This window comes from Aquarana catesbeiana, linkage group LG07 (genome assembly GCF_042186555.1).
Source record: "Aquarana catesbeiana isolate 2022-GZ linkage group LG07, ASM4218655v1, whole genome shotgun sequence".
Lineage (NCBI taxonomy): Eukaryota > Metazoa > Chordata > Amphibia > Anura > Ranidae > Aquarana > Aquarana catesbeiana.
Genome location: NC_133330.1, coordinates 141,446,345 through 141,468,493, shown reverse-complemented (window position 1 = coordinate 141,468,493; position 22,149 = coordinate 141,446,345). Strand labels below are relative to the sequence as shown.

The 22,149-nt window shown below is 43.1% G+C and overlaps 1 protein-coding gene across 1 annotated transcript in view; it reads left to right on the top strand.

Annotated features, from left to right (window-relative positions):
* ATF7IP (activating transcription factor 7 interacting protein) overlaps positions 1-22,149 on the top strand; it is a 192,471-nt gene that overhangs the window by 75,532 nt on the left and 94,790 nt on the right. Inside the window, 2 exon segments of the mRNA XM_073592710.1 lie at positions 2,543-3,918; positions 19,742-19,834. Coding sequence (XP_073448811.1) covers positions 2,550-3,918; positions 19,742-19,834 — 1,462 coding nt within the window. The 5' untranslated portion in view covers positions 2,543-2,549.

The following is a 22,149-nucleotide window of genomic DNA, read 5'->3' as shown; positions in this document are numbered from 1 at the left end:
AACCGTAAAGTTAGCACAATTTTTTTATTGTTTTAATGTGAAAGATTATGTTACTCAGCGAAAATCGCGAGAGAATCGTGATCTATCTTCTAAGCAAAAAAATTGTGATTCTCATTTTAGCCAGAATCGTGCAGCTCTATTTTGACTAGTGTGGGACAATGCAGGAGTGCAGTCACCCTTGCACACAGGCATTATGGCAGAATGTAAACTGAGCTGCTCATACACAGCTCACTTTAAAGAAGATTGCAAACACAGAACATTTTATTTTCTTGCAGAAAAGTGCATATCTCTGCCTCAATGAAGCCTTCTGTTTGCAATTTTTTTTTATTTATTTTTTTTAGATTTAGGTCTGGTTTGCACTTAGAATAATGTCCTGTAGGCTGCATAATCTGTGCAGCCAATCTGTTAATGACAGATGTCATTGTATTTGCTCATATGTCTTCTGGGAAAGTTGATTTCCCCCCCCCCCAGAAAGGTTGTACATGCATTTTTTATTTTCTAAATATTTTTTCTTGTTATGCAGAATGTGTTTTTGACCATTTTTGAGGAGAATTCTATAAAGGGTAACTCAACTTTCATGGGGGGAAAAAAAAGCAATGATCTAGCGTATACAATTGCCACCCGTGCATATTGTAATTGAATATTATTAAAAATTACCTTTTTCCTTTTCAATCTGCAGCCCCTGTAATTTTCAGAAAATGTAATATGGCTACCTGGAAGTGCTCTGTACACAAAATGTGTATAGAACGCCCCCAGTAACATCATTTCCTGCCTGTGTGATCAGCTCACCGATTTTTATTTATTTTCTTTCCCAGACGTTTACACGAAGATACAAGTCAGATTTTTGGCATCCCCCTGCAACAAAAATTTTTTTTTTGCTGAAATACTTACAATAGGAAATCGCGTTTAACCGCTTCAACCCCGGAAGATTTTACCCCCTTCCTGACCAGAGCACTTTTTGCGATTCGGCACTGCGTCGCTTTAACTGACAATTGCGCGGTCGTGCGGAACAAAATTGACCTTTTTTCCCCACAAATAGAGCTTTCTTTTGGTGGTATTTGATCACCTCTGCGATTTTTTTTTTTTTTTTTTTTTTTTTTTTTTTTTTTTTTTTTTTTTTTTTTTTTTTTTTTTTTAGCGCTATAAACAAAATAAGAGTGACAATTTTGAAAAAAAAAGCATTATTTTTACATTTTGCTATAATAAATATCCCCAAAAATATATATTTAAAAAAACTTTTTTTTTTTTCCTCAGTTTAGGCCGATCGTATTCTTCTACATATTTTTGGTAAAAAAAAAAAATCGCAATAAGCGTTTGGTTTGCGCAAAAGTTATAGCCTTTACAAATTAGGGGATAGTTTTATGGCATTTTTATTTTTTTATTTTTTTCTTTTTTTTACTAGTAATGGCGATCAGCGAGTTTTTTTGTGACTGCGTCATTATGGCGGACATGTCGGACATTTTTGACACATTTTTGGGACCATTGTCATTTATACAGCGATCAGTGCTATAAAAAATGCACTGATTCCTGTGTAAATGACACTGGTAGTGAAAGGGTTAACCACTAGGGGGCGGGGAGGGGTTAAGTCAGTACTGGGGAGTGATTACTAACTGTAGGGGGGATGGGCTAGCTGTGACACTACACTGATCTCTGCTCCCGATGACGGTGACTCACGGAGTGGCCGGCGCGCACGCAATGGCACGGCGGGAAATTCAAATGGACATACCTGTAAGCCCATTTGCCCAGCCATGCCATTCTGCTGACGTACATCGGCGTGCGCCTGTCGGGAAGGGGTTAAAGGGATGCAGACCCTGCAGCTTTCATCAGTGCCCTGCAGCTGGTTGATAATTATGAAGTCACTCCCATTAGATTCACTTTCCATCATGAACACAGACAAACACCCAGGGATTTCTTCAAAATGGCAAAAGGTAGAAATCTGCAACAAAGTTTGTTAAAAACCTTGCAATGTACATGGATTAAGCAGAGGGGTATTTATTTTTTTTCTGAACAAAAGTGAAGTTAGGGTCCTTTCACACGGGATGAATCAGTGATGATCTGCCCCGTGAACATCCGCTTGCTCAGCGGGGATCGCTCCGTGGATCCCCCTGAGCAGGCAGATGACAGGTCCGTCGCTGCACACTGTGCAACGACGGACCTGTCAGTGCCGCTCTCCCCTATGGGGGATCGGATGACGACGGACCGTAGAGTCCGTCGTCACCCGATCCGAAAATGGATGGAAAAGTAGGTTTGTCCTCCGTTACATTTTTGTCGGATGTCAGTGGACATGTCCTCGCTGACATCCGACGCTCCATAGAGGTCTATGGAGGGTCCGTTCAGGTCCACCTGTCAGTTTTTTAGGCGGACCTGAACGGATCGTTCATGTGAAAGAGGCCTTTCTCTTTAATCTCAGATGATCCATTTGTAAATTGCTTTGTGAAGAGATCAGAAATCGAATAATTCCAATTCAGTGTTTGTTGTACATGAGCATTACATACATACATGATCAGATTTTAAATAATATCTTTTTTTTTCTAATTTACAGGTTTAAGATGGATGCTGCAGAAGAACCCCAAAAAAAGGTCTTTAAAGCTCGTAAAACCATGAAAACAAGCGACCGTCAACAGCTAGAAGCTATACACAAAGTTAAAGAGGACCTACTGAAACCCACAGAGCTGAAGCTTGTTAACGGAAACCATGAAAATGGTGATTCAGACATGAATTCTATTCATAATGAAGCAGACTCTTTGGAGGACAAAAGTGATCTAAATGGTATGATTGATATCAACTGTGACAACAAGCATGTTGTGAAAGTCAACCTGTCTGACCTCAAGGATGGCTTAAAAAATGTTGACCAGGTTAGTGACTTTAAGGTGCCAGCTGAACTTAATCTTCCTGAAAGTATAGCTTGTGAAGATGCAAGCAGGAATGTGACAAGTGAAGAAGCTATTCAGACTTCTTTGAATAGCAATGATCCAATACATGATGGAAAAATGTCAGCCCTTGAAAATGATGATGATGACCCAATTGTTTCAGAAGGCTTGCCATTGCTTGAGAGCTTACCTGGTGATGCTGAGTCTTCAGAAGGACATTCTCATTCAAACACACTCATGGAAGATGATGGCATTGTTGAAAAATCAAATGATTCAGAAGATGTAAATCCTGTGGAAACCTCTATTGAGAGAGAGCGTGCAGACACAGGCACATTTGAGAACATGCCTATTGATAAAGTAGAGTCTGTGTCAGACATGCATGATCTTGAGCCTCTTGATGTGGAGGGTATATATTGTGATAACGTAGAAAACCAGGAGAGCTCAAAGGAGTCTCAGAATGAGGAGGACCGGAAAGAGTTTCATGGCAGGGAAATACAGAACTCAGAAGAGCCTGAAGAAAATAATGGGAAGGAGGAAATTGTAGCGTCAATAAGTCTACAAGAAAACTTGACTGATATGGATGTGGCAGAATCTGAGTGTTCAGAGAAAAAAGATGAATGCAAAACCGAGGACATTCCATCATCACAGGAGGATGTTGGTGAAGAAGCCATATCCAGCAGTATGGAGGTTGACCATGCTTTGAAATCTGTAGAGCAGAATCCATCTCTTGCTGAAGAAGTGTCTCTTGAGAAAACTGTTTCAGAATCGGAGCAAGGTTCTGGATTAGAAAGTTTAGATACTATGGAAACTGATGAAATTATACCTATTCTAGAAAAGCTGGCGCCAGTGCAGGATGATTTACAGTGTTTTTCTAAGTCTGTATTGAACGCTGAAAATTCTGTTAATCAAGAAAAAGTTGAAAACTCTGCAGATTCCCCTAGCAAAAATGATGTCAGTGAAAGTTTACCAAGTGAGGCATTTTTAGTTCTTTCTGATGAGGAAGAACCTTGTGAAATTGCACCAGCCCATGAAATCAATGATGATCAAGGTAAATTTTAATTATAAATCTAACAAGCATTGTGCAATACTCTATAATCAGCATTAGAGCCATTTCACACATTTTGTGCATTGTTGCATTTATAAAAAAAAAAAAAAAAAAATCTTGCTCCATCGTTTGGTGTAGTTTTCTAGCAAAACGCAACATCATAGGGATGAGTGGTTTACATAGTAGGTGAAGTTGAAAAAAGACACAAGTCCAACCTATGTGTGATTATATGTCAGTATTACATTGTATAGTGTATCCCTGTATGTTGTGGTCGTTCAGGTGCTTATCTAATAGTTTTTTGAAACTATCGATGCTCCCCTCTGAGACCACCGCCTGTGGAAGGGAATTCCACATCCTTGTCGCTCTTATAGTAAAGAACCCTCTACGTAGTTTAAGGTTAAACCTCTTTTCTTCTAATTTTAACGAGTGGCCACGTGTCTTGTTAAACTCCCTCCCACAAAAAAGTTTTATCCCTATTGTAGGGTCACCAGTATGGTATTTGTATATTGAAATCCTATCCCCTCTCAAGCGTCTCTTCTCCGGAGAAAATAAAGTTCAGTGCTTGCAACTTTTCCTCATAACCAATCTCTTCCAGACCCTTTATTCGCTTTGTTGCCCTTCTTTGTACACGCTCCATTTCCAGTATATCCTTCCTGAGGACTGGTGCCCAGAACTGGACAGCATACCAGAGTCTTGTAGAGCGGGAGAATTATAGTTTTATCTCTGGAGTTGATCCCCCTTTTAATGCATGCCAATATTCTGTTTGCTTTGTTGGGCTCAGCAATGCCAAGCTGCTGCCATCATCTATTAAGACCTCCAGGTCCTTTTCCATCCTAGATTTCCAGTGGTTCTCCCCCCATTGTATAGATTGCATTCAAGTGGTATTGCATGTAAAACGTGAAAAATGCACCTACACCTAAAATGTATTAAATGGCCCTTGTGCAATTTTCTAACATTTTTGCTTCCATTAGGAATGTGCCATAGAACGAATAAATTAAGACCCAGGTACCATCTTAAAACCATGCAGGGACAGTAGGTATTTATCCTAGGGACTAGTATTGGCAGTGGAACCCTATTTAGTGCTATGCCCTTTTAGCTGTTGAACATATGATCCTGCTACAGATGGGAGCGCTGTGTAAATACAGTTCCATGTTGTGTTTGTTTAAAATGGAGTGATGCCAGTCAGTAAGGTGATTAGGGCAGTGCTGATTCAGCTCTGTCTAGCCATGCTTGTGCAGCAGCAGCTGCTCACGGCTATAGTGAAAAAAAAAAAAACCTGTTGCTGTAACTTTTGTTGTTCAATAAAAAAAAAAAAACAGTACAAACATAGCAGGTGTCATACATAGGATCCAACAATAGATAATTATTTACATGGCTTCAGTAGTTCATGCACAAGGATTACATATCTTCCGCAAAGTGATGTTTAGGATAAATAAGATTCAAGTTACAAGCTTATATTATTAGAAGGTGGATTGTACAGGTGGGGGTGTTCGTATAAGGACTAAAAATAAGAGAGCCTGACTGGTTCAGTCGGGGCCTATCCCCACCCCCCCCAGCCAAAAGGGGGGGCTGGGGGGGGGGCAGGAGGGGGCCAGAACAGACCCCGCCCCAATTATTTTTGAGCATGATGCAACCCTGACTTCTAGAAGGAGGCAATGGCCTTGCCCCTCCCCATAGACCAGAGTGGAATCTTAGCGAGGGCATCCACATGAGTCATCACTCTGCATTCAGGACTCAACCGCATGCGTCAACCCAAATTGACCATACTTTATCGTATTTCTGTGGGCAATTTCTACTCTCGTAGGTAAGGTGATATAGATGTAGTACATTGTTGATCGATTTTTGCCACATTTCCTTGGATGGGGGCTCCTTTTGCTTCCATCTAAGGAGTATTTCTCTTCTAGCATAGAATAAAGAGTAGGTTAAGTACAGTTTAACATATCAGTCACCTTGTATATTGTCCAGATGACTCAGTAGCAGGGTTAGGGGATCAAGTGGTATCATAACTCTGCATATCGTTCTCGAAGTGTCTGCCACTGAGCTCCAGAGCAGGCGTAATTTGGGACAGGACCAGACCACATGAAAAAAGGTGCCCGTTTCTATATCCCATCGATTACAATTGGGGCCAAGTCCAGGATAAATATTCCCTAGCTGTTGTGTATAGTAAGCGCTGTGTATGAATTTTATTTGAATAAACCTGTCCTTAGCCGCAATCATAGATGGAATAAATGTAGTTAGACATTCCTCCCATTCTTCTTCCCCTAGAGAGGGGATATCAGCCTGCCACTTGGCCATGGATCTATTAGTCTTAATGTTGTGTGCTGCTGTCAGGTGGAGGTACAGATGAGAGAGGTTTTTCCGAAATCAAGAGGCGCTCAATCGGATCGGGTTCAAGTGTCACCTGGGGGGGAAACGGAGCTTTGAGAGCGTGGTGTAACTGCCAGTACCTAAATAGAAAAGTTCTCGGTAAGTTATGGGCTAGTTGCAATTCTCGAAACTAGATTATATCACCCCTAGGCAAAACCTGCCTTAGTTTAACGATACCCTTCTTGTCCCAACTTGCCAGGTCTGGGATAGAGAATAGATGCGGGAGCATGGGATTAGCCCAAAGTGGGGTGTGTGGGGAGATACATGAATGTTTCAGGAGGGCAGCTCTGGAGGATTTCCACACCTGGAGTGTAGTTTTCATAGGGCCTGTCACTGCAGGGCTAGCCTTCGACCCCCTATATGGTAGATTAGATAAGGCTGCGTACGATCCTAAGAGGGCTGCCTCCAGAGTGACTGCTGGATTCTGTTTTGGTTGCAAGAACCACCACCTCACCGTCACTAGGACAGCTGCCCAATAATATATCAAAAAATTTGGCATTGCCAAACCACCACTAGACAATGGGAGGTAAAGTGTTTTTTGCTACTCTTGGGGATTTCCCTGCCCAGATAAAGGAGATCACTATACTTTATAACCAGTGGAAGAAGGGTTTGGGAATAGGGATTGGAGTGTGTCTAAAATAATACAGGAGTTTCGGTAAGTAAATCATTTTTAAAAGGTTACCTCTTCCTACTGGGGTCAGAGGGAGAGATCTCCAAGTGGAACACTTCTGTTGGCACTGGGAGAGCAGTGGGTTTATATTTTTGTCCAGGTAACCTGAGAGTTCATTCCCTCATTCAGGTAGGTGAATTTGTGCGTCCATTGCAAAGGGGTTCCTGTGTCTGTGTGGGGCATTGATTGACAAAGGGGAAAAAGGACCGATTTTGTTCCAATTAATTCTGATGCCAGAAAACTGTCCAAATTTGTCAAACACGGCTAGGGCTGCTTTTAGGGAGTCAGAAGCATCTGCCAAATACAGGAGTGAGTCATCGGCATAAAGGGAGATCTTTTCCACCAGAGGACCCACCTGTAGCCCCCTTGTTGGTTCGTCCGCTCTAAGAAGGATGGCTAGAGTTTCGAGAGCTAAGGCAAACAATGCCAGGGAGAGTGGGCACCCTTGCCTCGTACCTCTCCCCAGCGTGAACGCCTCAGAGAGGACCCCGTTAGTGCAGACTCGGGCTCTGGGTTGGGTATATAGCAGCTGGAGCCAGGCCACAAATCTAGGCCCGAATCCATACCTGCCAAGGACCGCACAGAGGTAGCCCCACTTGACCGAGTCGAAAGCCCTCTCGCCGTTGAGTGAGGCCACAACCCCCAGTCTATCAGATGAGGCAATTGCTATATGTGTGTGTGTAATCGATGGATGTTTATGTCTGTTCCCCTCCCAGGCATGAATCTCGTTTGGTCAGGGTGTATCAAGGCCGTGATGACTGTATTTAATCTGTTTGCCAGAATTTTGGAGAGAATTTTTGTGTCAACATTAAGGAGAGAGATGGGGCGGTAGGAGGAACAGAGAGTTGGGTCTTTCCCTGGCTTGGGGATGACGACTATTACCACCTCATGCATGGAGTCAGGAAGGTGGCCCTCTTCCATAGATTTAGCTAGTAGAGATTGAAGTCTAGGGGCCAGTTGCTCTGCACACATTTTATAGAATTCCACCGGGAAACCATCTGGTCCCGGTGTCTTACCTGTTTGCATCATTTTAAGTGCCTTCTGGATTTCTTCAATTTTAATGGGGGCATCTAATTTATTGGCATAGGTTGGGGTGAGGGTTGGAATATCAATGTCCTCAAGGTAGGCTATCAGTTCCACAGGTTCATAAGTTACCCGAGAGCTATACAATGTTTGGTAAAAGGTGGCAAATTTGTGGTTAATTTTGTCTGGAGTGGAAAGAAGTGAACCATCTGCAGCCCGGATCTGTCCTATAGTCATACCTATGGACTGTTCCTTGGAGAGCCAGGCCAACAGGTGGCCAGTCCTCTCCCCCTACTCAAATATCCTCTGTTTGGTGAAGGAGTCTCTTCTGCGTCAGAGTGGTCCTCAGCAGAAGGGTCTCACGCAAAAGGGATTGCAATTGGACATAGGACTGTGGGTCCTGTGACCTAACATATAAAGCCTCCTGTCTCGCCGCCTCCGCTTCTAGATTTGTAAGCTCCTTTCTACGTTCCCAACGGACCTGTGTTATTATGGTCTGGTACTGTCCCCTGGAATATGCCTTAAAGGCATCCCATACTGAGGAGGCCGAGGCTGAATCAGTATTTATCCTCCAGTATGACTCCAATTCCTCCCTGTATTGCGGCTCCACCTCCGTATCCCAGACCCAGTATCTGCACAATCGCCAGAGTTTATCTGATGGAGCCATCGAGAGATCTAGCTCTAGTAGGACCGGAGCGTGGTCCAAATACCATGGGGGAGGATTCTGATATCACGAACTTTAGGGAGAATAGATCCTCCCGCATAGACTAAATCAATTCGGGAGAAGGTTCTGTGAGAGCAGGGTGACATGTATACGCTCTAGCTTGGGGGAATTTCCATCTCCATAGATCATAGAGGCCATAGGTGTCAGCCCAATCTGCAAGCCCCCTGGGGGACGTACCAGAGGGAAGTACCCTATCAATTTCTGCATCAGGAACCAGGTTAAAGTCTCCTAGTATAATTACATTACCAGTAGAAAACGCCGCAATTTTGGCCGTTATGTGGTTCAAAACCTGAAGGGAGGCTGGGAAATATAGACCCGCTATTACCCATGGCATATGGTATATTAATGCATGGATCACCACATACCGGCCCCCCGGGTCCAAAGCCAGATCGAGGGGTCTGAAAGGGAGTGTTTTGGAGGATTAAAATGCTTACCCCTCTAGAGAAGGTAGAATGAGTTGAGTGATAGTGGTATCCCACCCATGGTTTTTTAAGACTTAATGTCTTCCTTCCAACTAAATGGGTCTCCTGGAACACACATATATGAGGGTGGTAGGTTTTAACAAATTGAAATGCCAGGGAGCGTTTAATAGGGGTGTTAAGGCCCCTTGTGTTCCAGGAAAGTATCTTAAGGGAAGACATCTAGAATTTCTATAGATGATATGGGAGGATAAATATACTAGGGCCAATATACTAGGGTTACATAGTTGAGTAAGGTTGAATAAAGACACCAGTTCAACCCAAGTGAGTGTGGGTGCGTGTCTACAATTGTCCCTAACCCTGTACATCGCACACTCACATCAGTCCCTACCCTCAATCCAAGGTCCCCCCTCATATAAATATGAATCGGTCTTCCCTCAACCGGGTGTCCAGACCCGGAGGAGCACACAGGAGACGATGACAACCATGCGGTATTAATCAGAACATCCACCATCAGTACTGTCTAGTACCAGAAAAATAATAAAAAAACATAATAACTTGGGGTCTGCAACAGCAGTCCAAGATAACCAACTGAACCCCCCCCATCCCCCAATTCAGTGGGAGGGCCACCCTCCCCAAAAATAAGTGGGCTAACCAGCCCAACATGAGGGCAATGTGCGAGAGTTATTCAGCCTCCCACTTCGAACCTGGCTGATGAACAATGTATTCATTATACAGTCCAGCAAGGATATTTGTGTAGATCTCCCGGGTCCCCGGGGGCACATACTTCAAACATGAGGGAACAAAACAGAAACATCTACCCCTGATACTAATAAAGATTAATGGCATCTTATGCTTACAAACCGTGACCCTGCTGCAAACATGACCCCTCCAAATTTGTACAGGAAGGGGAAAGTTCAAGTCCCTGTAGGGGATGTCCCATGCAGACATTCCCAGTGCACAAGGATGTCGTCAGACAGGAGCATTCTAGGATGGCTATAAGTGGAGTCAGGGAAGATTTCACAATCAGGACCCAGTACCTTCCATTGTTTAATCACATCCTCCGAGGGGATCATTCCATGTGGAACTAGCTAACATGAGCAGGCTCAGCAGGTTAGTCCCTCATCTGTGTGTAATACAGGAGGACAAGTAGCCTGTATAATTAGGACGGCCCCACGGTCAAGTCAAAGGGCTGCAGCGTCATCAACCCCCCTGGCGTATGGAGACTCTGGAATCTCTTGGGAGGATTAAGGTCAGCAAGTTTCTGGGTTATGAAATCCATTGAATGGCCCGCTGAACAGTTGTTTTCTGTAGGTGCAGAGGAAATGGGCAAGGTAGGACTAGGAGCCAGTTCAGTGACACTCCCCACCCCTTCCCTCCACAAACAACCACTCCATGGTCCCTCCGAGGAAGGAAGGGAACAGTCTCCGCGCCATTTTGAGATCTCTCACGCCCGGGGTCCCCTGTGCAAGAAGTCAAGAGGAGGAGAAGCCCTATGGGGGTGCTGCGGAAAGGAGCAAGTCACTCAGCGCGCCTTCTTCAATCTCACAATTCCACTACAATGCAGCGAGGTGTCCCCTACGATTAGAGAGGGTGATATCTCAATTCAGGAGTACAGAGGGCGCAAACAAACAGTGGGCCAGGGTGTAAAGATTACAGCATACTGGGTAGAAATTAATTAGGGAGCGACTCAGCCCATACTGCGGCTTCTCTTGGCGAGGTGAAAAACTGGACTCTCTCCCGTCCTGGACCCACAGCTGGGAAAAGCATACTATATTTTATTCCTTTCTGGCGTAGCATTCCTCTGACGTGGTCAAATGCCTTTCTCTGGCGCTGAGTCTCCATGGTGTAGTCTGGGAATATAAGGAGCTTTGTGTTCTCAAATTTAAGTTCTCCTTGCAGTCGGGCTGCCCGCAGGACCGTGTCACGGTCTCGGTAATGCAATAGCTTAAATATGAAAGTGCGCGGGGGGGCTCCCTGCGGGCCTCTGGTTGCTGGCATACGATGGGCTCTCTCAATAGAGAAGTGTGGGGAGAATTTGGCTCTGGGCAGTAAGGTTGGTAATAGTCCTTCCATGAAGCCTACCGGGTCATCTCCCTCCGCACCCTCCGGGAGGCCGAGGACCTGCGGGTTATTAAGCCTATTGCGGTTCTCAGCATCCTCGGCCCTAGCTTCCAGGTTTTTCACTTTTAACTGCAAGGCCTGGATGTCTGTGTGGTGGTCCCTCAGGGTGTCCTTCACCCATAGAACGCTGATCTCCATCACACCCTGCCTGCACCTGGGACCCCATCAGACTGGACTCTGCAAGCCTCCCCTGGCACCCTTGTCTAATATCTCTTCAGTGCCCTGCAACATCCTCTGGCCGGCACCACATTATCCCCCTGCCTGCAGCACCAGGGACCCCCCGATTTCAGGGGTCACCCAGCCGGGGTACTACACCCAGCCACACAGGACCCAGGCCCAGATGTCCTCTGCTTACAAGCCCTCCCAATTTCTCGCCAGTAAACCACTGACGGGCTGACTCAGACTGGAGCCCTCCCAGGATCATCCCATTCACTGGTGGCCTTGTTTGACGCCCTCTGTTGGGGATTTTCTCCCTGGTGGCCGCGCCCTGGGTGGGCACATAAGCCTTGCGGGTTGTGGACCAGGAGCAGGACATACCTCTACGTCCAGTGGTGTTACGTCCCCCCCAGACCCCCCCCTTTCCTCTTTTTTAATATGGATGCAGCATTTGACACATGCCCTCCAAGCAATACTACATGACATACCTTTTGCTTGCTGATTCCAATCTGATACCCCTGAGGAAGAGTATCTCGAAACGCGTCGGGTACTCCCCGCATATGTGTTCCATGTGTATTGCTATTTTTTTTGTGATTGTGAATTATTCTTTGCATTTTGTATTGCTATTTTTTTGTATGTATCACGCATGCTGCATATTTACCCCATGTACCACAGATCCCTTTAATGATCTATACTACTAATAAACACTTTATCATACAATTCTTACATCTTCCATACTCTTTATGACCTGTGAGTAGGTGTTCCCTTTAAAGTCCCGTAAGAGGATCAATTTCCATGTAGCTAGTTTAACTGCGAGGCCTGGATGTCTGTGTGGTGGTCCCTCAGGGTGTCCTCTGCGTCCGCGTTCTACCTCTGTCACCCTGTCACGGAACTTGTCCATGTCTCTGCAGAGGAGAGCCGTTTCCATTTGTACGTGCTCAATCTTGGCTGTCAGTGTGGCTTGGCAAGTAGTTATCGCCAACATCAGGGCCTCGAAGTCAGTTGTTATGGCTCCGTCAGGCAGAGGGTCTGTCTGGGTCTCCATGTGGAGAGCTGCGTCAGGAGTAGGTAGCGGTGTAAGACAAGTACTCACTGGGGTTGCAGCGTTCGTTTTGTGACCAAATTTTCTGCCTCTGGGCATCGCCCGATTCTCCCACAGAAGCTCTTCTGAAGGGTGTATGCGGGACGGGTCTCGTACACCAGGATTTTAGCAGGATGTGAAGCCAGAGACAGGAGCTCAGCTAACACGTGTCTGCTCCCTGCGCCATCTTGGACACGCCCCCTTGCTGTAACTTTTAACATGTTAGCTTGAGGTTGGCTTTAATATATTGGTAAAGTCCATCCAAATCTGCCAGTTCATCTAACCCAGCCCTCTCCCCAGATTTACTATGCTGCAGCCCAAAGGTGTCTTTGGTGCTCCTCCAGCCACAGTAGAGATGTGCTAAGACCGGAAATGTTACTGGCAGGATCACCAGGTGCATAAAACTTTAAGAATATGTAAACCCAACATTTCATATTGCTGATATGTCCCTGCTGTACCATGTACTTTTATTAAAAATTGTGTTCTTTGTATTGCTTCCTGTGTGTGAAATCCCTGGTTTTCCTGCCAGTCCTCTTCTTTCCTTTTAAAAACTGACCACAAACAAGAGAACACACCATGGTCAGTACTCTAGCTATGCTGGAACTCAGCCTGCTCTCCTCCAATGATCAGTCTTGCCTTTCACTGGGATGCTCGGTGTACTGCTGTTTCTCCTTCCATGGCTCTTATGCAGCTGAGAACAGAGGAAATGTGATCACTTATTTAAAAAAAAAAAAATATATATATTTGCTTATACATTAGCCACTTAGACTGCCCACCGCATATATCAGGGGTGCCCAACCACGACCACCTGCTCTGGGATGGCTGCTTGGCAAGCCCAAATCGTGGATTGCCGATCTGCCATTCCAGAGCATCAGTGTTGTGAATGAAGGTGGTGGTAGAGGAAGCAAGCAGCCGCCAAGCAGAGCCTCATAAGCAGATGCTTCCTGTATTGCGCCATCTCATGTCACAGGCAGTGATACCAAATGCACTCTGCCTGCGACAGCAACAGATGATACCTGAATGGAAGACTGTTATTAAAGGTGTGTGTGTGTGTATGTGTATGTGTGTGTGTATATATATATATATATATATATATATATATATATATATATATATATATATATATATATATATATATATATATATATATATATATATATATATATATATATATATATATATATATATATATATATATATATATTAGGGCTGAAACAACTAATCGATTAATCGACAACTAATCGATTATGAAATTAATCGATTACTATTTTCATAATCGATTAATCGGACAGTAACATAATGGGGTTAAAAAGAACTAAAATGAGCCGTTTATAGCACAAAAAGAGCAAATAATCGCTACTGTAAATCAAAATTTCACAGTTCTACAGTAAAAAAATGAACCCCTTACAGTAGTGATTATCTAAAGGGCCAATTTTATTTTTATTAACCCCATTATGTTACTAAACGTCTTAGACCTGCTTCACATCTATGTGTGTTTTTTGGTGCTTTTTGCATAAACGCACTACAGTTCATTTACATGGTTTCCTATGGGACACATTCACATCTATGCTTTTTTCAGCCAAGTCAATTTTCAGACGAGAATATTCAGACGAAAAATCTTTGTACATTCGCTGAATGAAAGAATGAAAAAAATTGATGTCTGAGTGTGATGATATTTACCAGATTCACCCTTTAATAGTATATATGCTCTAATAGTATATAAAGTATCTCCTCTAATAGTATGTACAGTAGATCTCCTCTAATAGTATGTACAGTAGATCTCCTCTAATAGTATGTACAGTAGATCTCCTCTAATAGTATATACAGTAGATCTCCTCTAATAGTATATACAGTAGATCTCCTCTAATAGCATATACAGTAGATCTCCTCTAATAGTATGTACAGTAGATCTCCTCTAATAGTATGTACAGTAGATCTCCTCATAGTATATACAGTAGATCTCCTCTAATAGTATATACAGTAGATCTCCTCTAATAGTATATACAGTAGATCTCCTCTAATAGTATATACAGTAGATCTCTTCTAATTGTATATACAGTATATCTCTTCTAATTGTATATACTATACTATATACTACATTATATCTCCTCTGTCTTATTCTCAGAGTGGATTAGAGCTTTTGCTCCCTAACCATAAAGTTGGTAATTTATATTTACCACTGCATTGAGATATTTAGGAATAAATTTCCTTTTTTTTAAACTTTAAATATTAAACTAAATTATACACCACACTTTTTTTTTAGGTTATTAACCGAATAATCGATTAATCGAAACAATAATCGGCCAACTAATCGATTATGAAAATAATCGTTAGTTGCAGCCCTAATATATATATATATATATATATATATAAATTTAGAATAAAGTAAGTTCCAAAGGTTGCTGCACTTAAAAACTTGTTGCTTTATTCATTACCAAGCAAGTAGTTATTCCAAACAAAATTGTTATCTGTTCAGACAAAGATTACGTTTCGGGCTGATTTGTTTATTTGTTTGCGCCCTTCCTTAGATCAGTCAGAACACATCTGGATTTTATTTTATTTGGGTACAAAGTCGCACAACCCCGCATTTGTCGGTTAAAGAAATGCAATGCCGTATTGCAAAAAATGGCCTGGTCATTAAGGGGTAAAACCTTCTGGGGCTGAAGTGGTTAATGTTTGGCCTTTCATTTCTATTTTAAACTGAATGGGTTGTTTTACAAGGTAAGAGTTTACAATCACTGCAGCCACAACATTTAAGAATTAATAAGCTGCTTTTATGTTAAATTTTTGTTTTTGGTTTAATACCACTCCAGGCCTCGTGCACACTGGGGCTCTTCTAAACACTCTTTTCCTGGCAGGAGAAAAGCCTAAGGCCTGGTTCACACTGTGCGACATGTGCTCCGACTTTGAGAGCACGTCGCCTCCTAACCCCACAGAACCATACCAGGCCACATTCCCTCAACATGGGGGGGAGGGGTGTGCCATTTCCCACAACCCCATATCCTGCCCCCCCCCCCTCCTCCATCTATGGGGTACCTCTACCCATTTGCCCAAAAAAAAAAATATTGTGTAGAAAAAAAACAGGAGGCAGTTTTTGACAAGTCCATCACCTCCGCCCCGATAAAAGGAACAAAAAAGCTCTCTTCCCAACTAAGGCTCCTGTCGTTGTAGCGGCTCCAATGTCTGACCGTTCTTGTATAACTATGGAGCGTGGCTTTGGGGCCACCCAACCTGGGCATAATGGGTCCGTGAAATCACAAGGGGGCTGGGTCTCCAGGTAACATCACTGCATGGCCACGCCCCCATAGCCTTTTTATTTTTAAGATAAATTGGGTCGGAGGTGACGGCCATTGTGATTGACATTGGAGCTATGGGGGGGGGGGGGGGTTTATTGTCAAAAACTGCCTCCTGTTCTTCTTAAACTACACATTTTTTTTTTTTTTGTGAATGGGTAGGGGTACTCCATACTCCTTCACACTCATACTCTGTACTCCATACTCCTTCATATGGGGGGGGGGGGGGGGGGGGTGGCGTGTCGGGACAAGTCTGATCACCCTGTTGCAAAAGTTGTAAAGTGTTTCGTAAACTGTTGGCACTGTATAAATCCTGTATAATAATAAGTGGAAAGCACACACATCCCAGCATATCTAGAGGACTGACCATAGTGTGGTCAGTTTTCTTTGCTTGCTGATTAAAAAAAAAAAGGGACTGGCAGGAACACCAGGGCTTTCACATGAACGATGCAATACAAAGAACAGGACGTGGGGACGTAAAGTATTCAGACCCCCTTAAATTTTTCACTCTGTTATTGCAGCCATTTGCTAAAATCATTTAAGTTCATTTTTTCCTCATTAATGTACACACAGCACCCCATACTGACAGAATTGTTGACATTTTTGCAGATTTATTAAAAAAGAAAAACTGAAATCACATGGTCCTAAGTATTCAGACCCTTTGCTCAGTATTTAGTAGAAGCACCCTTTTGATCTAATACAGCCACGAGTCTTTTTGGGAAAGATGCAACAAGTTTTTCACACCTGGATTTGGGGATCCTCTGCCATTCCTCCTTGCAGATCCTCTCCAGTTTTGTCAGGTTGGATGGTAAATGTTGGACAGCCATTTTTAGGTCTCTCCAGAGATGCTCAATTGGGTTTAGGTCAGGGCTCTGGCTGGGCCATTCAAGAATAGTCAGAGTTGTTGTGAAGCCACTCCTTCGTTATTTTTGCTGTGTGCTTAGGGTCATTGTCTTGTTGGAAGGTAAACCTTCAGCCCAGTCTGAGGTACTGAGCACTCTGGAGAAGGTTTTCGTCCAGGATATCCCTGTACTTGGCCGCATTCATCTTTCCCTCGATTGCAACCAGTCGTCCTGTCCCTGCAGCTGAAAAACACCCCCACAGCATGATGCTGCCACCACCATGCTTCACTGTTGGGACTGTATTGGACAGGTGATGAACAGTGCCTGGTTTTCTCCACACATACTGCTAGAATTAAGGCCAAAAAGTTCTATCTTGGTCTCATCAGACCAAAGAATCTTATTTCTCAACATGTAGGAGTCCTTTAGGTGTTTTTTTAGCAAACTCCATGTGGGCTTTCATGTGTCTAGCACTGAGGAGAGGCTTCCGTCGGGCCACTCTGCCATAAAGCCCCGACTGGTGGAGGGCTGCAGTGATGGTTGACTTTCTACAACTTTCTCTTATCTCCCGACTGCATCTCTGGAGCTCAGCCACAGTGATCTTTGGGTTCTTCTTTAACTCTCTCACCAAGGCTCTTCTCCCCCGATAGCTCAGTTTGTCCAGACGGCCAGCTCTAGGGAAGGGTTCTGGTCGTCCCAAACGTCTTCCATTTAAGGATTATGGAGGCCACCGTGCTCTTAGGAACCTTACGTGCAGGAGAATTTTTTTTGTAACCTTGGCCAGATCTGTGCCTTGCCACAATTCTGTCTCTGAGCTCTTCAGGCAGTTCCTTTTGACCTCATGATTCTCATTTGCTCTGACATGCACTGTGAGCGGTAAGGTCTTATATAGACAGGTATGTGGCTTTCCTAATCAAGTCCAGTTAGTATAATCAAACACAGCTGGACTCAAATGAAGGTGTAGAACCATCTCAAGGATGATCAGAAGAAATGGACAGGACCTGAGTTAAATGAGTGTCACAGCAAAGGGTCTGAATACTTAGGACCATGTAATATTTCAGTTTTTCTATTTTATTTAAATCTGCAAAAATGTCAACAATTCTGTGTTTTTCTGTCAATATGGGATGCTGTGTGTACATTAATGAGGAAAATAAATGAACTAAAATGATTTTAGCAAATGGCTGCAATATAAAACTTTAAGGGGTCTGAATACTTTCTGTCCCCACTGTATATGGTACAGCAGACTCTTATCAGGAATATGAAATGTTGAGTTGCAAAAGCTCCTCTCCTGAATGTACAGTTGTTGGATCTGGTGTGTGCCTGCCTCTAAACTCCTGTTAACCTATGTAACCATGCACTCTATAGGTGTTAATTTGGCCTGTAATAGCATTTTTGTGCTCAAGTGAGCATGAAGCCTTTATCTTTGAATTGCTTACAGCTGGTAGAATAGGCAAATCCGATGCATTTTTAGGCATATGCCGGCAGTTCACAGGTTCACACTGACATTTGCGAACCGCTGTGGGTGTCAATGCAAAGTTAATGAAACCCCCAGATTGGTACGCAGTGCAAACTGCCAAATGGTGCAGGAATCGTATCGCATAGGTGTAAACACCCATGCGATTAGATTCCAGCGCGGACCAAAAAAGGGTCCTGCACTTATTTTGTTGCGAATGTGATGCAAATTCAGGCTTATAATCACATGCGATGCCTAACAACGCACTAGTGTGAACTGCCTCCAGGCCATCCTATTCCTCTCGGATTGCTGTATTTAAAGCGGAGTTCCACCAAATTTTTTTTTAAGTCAGCAGCTACAAATACTGCAGCTGCTGACTTTTAAAATAGACACTCGCCTATCCAGGGCGCCCATGATGTCCTCACCCGAAGCTGATCTGTCCCTCTGCTCTCGGGTGGAGGCGCCGCCATCTTCGGTAAGGGAATCCTTGCGGCTTCATAGCCTGGTTCCCTACTGTGCATGCGTGAGTCTCGCTGCATGTCCTCACTGGTCCCTGCTGTCTTCTGGGACCTGTGTCTCCCAGAAGACGGGGGAGAAGGGTGCTGAGACGGCGCCCAGACATGGCGTAGATCACTGCAGAGCCTGCGATGATCTATACCCAGAAGTGGGAGCAAATACTTGGATTATACAGGTATATGCTCCCCCTCCCCCCTGAAAGGTGCCAAATGTGACACTGGAGGGGGGAGTAATCCGATCAGTGGAAGTTCCATTTTTGGGTGGCACTCCGCTTTTTAAGAGGAAACTTTTTTTTTTTTTTTTTTTTTTTTTTTTTTTTCCCCCCTACGTGCCTAAAGTCAGTCATGTGACACTGGAGTCTCCTCTCCTAATCTGTTTTACCTCTGGTGGGGTCCTTTTATTCCAGTGTCCTCATCATTGCCTGATGTGGACAATTCCTATTGGCTGTCCAGTGGCAGGGCCCTTTTGGGATCCAGAAAGAAGTGACAGCATAGCAAGGGGACTGGCTGGTGAGGGCACCTGTGGCACCAGGAAACTGCATTGGCTAGGGATCTGGATGGGGGACTTGAGGGAGTATAACTTCACTAGTTAGGAAGAGAAAAAAACCTTGCAGGATGGGGTAAGAGGAGAGTGAGAGTGAGAGGGAGGAGGGGGAATCATATTTTTGCCTTCTCTGGGGCTTTAATGTGGGATTGATTTGCTGAATCTGGAAAAGTGCAAAATTCAGAATTCCTAGCAACTGGTGTTACCGGATTCCCTGCAGGTCAGGTGAGTGCTCGTATTCAATATAGTTGAGGCGGATGCAATTTCCCCTTGAAATAATTTAACTTGACCAAATTAGAGTGGTGTGAAGATCCTTTTTTACATTTAACTATGTTCTAGTTGCAATTATTTAGGTTCATGCTGATAAAGGTTCATGCTGATAAATGCATGCATGATAAATGGCAGCATGAATAAATTAAAACGATGCAAGAATTACTCTAAGCAAGTAATTGATTATTCATACTTCTAAATAATAGATGAATGAGCTGGTATGCAAGTGGTATGAAGTATATAGCAATATTGCTTTGTATCTTTTTGAAATTGGGAAGTAATGTTACCATGAACTTAATTCTGGTCTTCTCTTCTTTTTTTTTTTTTTTTTTTTTTTAATACTTTTAGTAGATTCTAGTAAACCTACTACAACAGAAACAGCAGTTGTTGAAGAGCAACAGAAACCACAGGAAAATGCATGTGATACAGAAGCAGAGAAGAGTAAGTTTCTAACAGTGATTGTTCGTTAACGTGTTTCTTTGTTGGAGGGTAATCCAGGATAAGTGGGAATAATTGCATCATCACCATCAAACTTGATCGATCTATTTCTAGCCATGTGCAAAATGAGTAGTCATGTACTCTACATATATCTTGTGGCTTAGATGGGGGACCAGAGGGGCGGAAAACTTTGTGTGTGTGTTCTGCAGTTTGAATGCTTCAACCGAGGGACACCCTAAAATCCTAAACAATCTATAGGATCAACCTGACATCTTTGTCCTGAGAAGCTTCATTAAGTTATTAATACTCATCCATTTTTTGTCAAGTGCCTCCTAAATTCTTTAATAGCAGAAGCATGTGTGGTTACCTGGGCTTGTAGATTGTTTTTCTGTAGCTTTTAATTTATAGAATACACTCTGATCTCCCCATCACTTGACTGAAAACCAAGACTTGAATAAATGAACATGTGGCTTTGACTTTAGGCACATTAGGAGTTAAATACAGTAGAGTACATGCAAGATCCTAAAAGCACTAAAAATCTTTAGCAATTATTTAAAACATTTGAATAAAAAATATCTATACCGTTAATGTGTGTCATGGCAATAAACATATACTGTATCTTTTCAGCACATGCACATTTTCCCATGTTCTACTCTTTTTAAAGGCCATACAAGTAGAGAACAATGCCTGTTATGCTGCTGGCCATGCACTGTGCGGAAAATCGGCCGAACCCATTTTCAAAAAACGAACATTCGGCCGTGAGCGCAAACAATAGTAGCATCATGTAATGACCGATAAATCGTTCAGTGGACATAAATACATTTTTTTTTTTTTTTTTTTTTACATATACCTAGTGCAAGCAGGTCAAACGGGAAACACATTAACCTTTCAATTTATCGTTCGGCAGAAAATTTGCAAACTTGTCCTTTGTTTTTTCAACTGAAAAATGTGCCAACGATTATCGATTTTGTGCCCATTAACTGGCCGAAAACAAACTGTCTAAATGTGAAAATATATACTAAAAATATACACTCGCACTAATGCTGTATCAAACAACAAAGAAATAAAATTCAAAATGCAGCTGCTATACACAAAGCGCTAATCACTAGAAAAACATATAAATATAGCGCTCGCAAACACAATAAGTTAACATATATTGACCAAAAAGAAAACAAAGTCCAAATACAATAAATGAAAATAAAGTCCAAATAAAGTGACTAAAGGTGCTCCAATCCAAAGTGAAGGAAATGTATGGTGCTTCAGAAAAATTCAGGTGTGCAACACCCTCTCATGTATCCCCACGCACCAGATCAGAATGACCCCCAGATTTTCAGTCTGGTGGGTAATTTAAAGCTTGGTAAAGAAATCCTGGGATGGCGGATATGGTGATAAGTCTTCAGGTCCAGAATTCCTTTTATAGAGTTTCTCAGCCAGAAACAGGTACCCAGAAGTAAAAACAGAAGGTAACTGATAGTGAAGTACCATTTTTAAAAAAGGTTTTATTGTAAAAGGGAGCGGGGTACTTACAAAAAGTAAGATAAAACAAGCCTTAAAATGGAGTTGTGGGTGTAAAAACTCTGTTCCTGGCGTGTGTACTTATTGTATTTGGACTTTGTTTTCTTTTTGGTCAATATATTTTCACTTATTGTGCTTGCGAGCGCTATATTTAAACTGTCTAAATGACTGAATTTTCGAATAGTGTATGGCCAGCATTAGTCTAGGTTCACACTAGCCTGCATGGTAAGACACAAACAGACATAGTTGGAGCAAGTCCATAATCTTCACAATGGTCCAAAGTTGCATTGTACAGTGACAAGTTTTCTTTTGCTTAACTGCTCAAACCCACCTATTCTATCTCCTCAGCCTACACTAATCAACGTAAACTAACCAAGATCAGAACTAGGAGGGCTAAATACTCTTTAGGATAACCTAGAGAAAGTGTGCTCAAGACGCAGGACAGTTCTGAATTTCTGAGATGATTAGCAGATTTTTATTTTTCTTCTGTTTATTGAACTGCTTTAACCAGTTCCCGCCCACGCTTTAGCCAAAGACATGGATGTGATCCCGCCCCCTGCACGCTCTGTGATTTCTGCGTCCTTGTGACACAGCTGATCACAGACTAGGGTAATGTGCCAATCACAGCAGCCCTTTACCATGTGATCAGCTGCGTGCAATGACAGGTGATCACGATGTAAACACAGTGACAGCGTGAGGAGAGCCGATAACTGGCTTAAATGAAAGGGACATCTACGATATTCAGGACACGGATTATCTCCATCCTGATTATCAGTGCAGTCCAATGGGTGCCTCCCCATCAG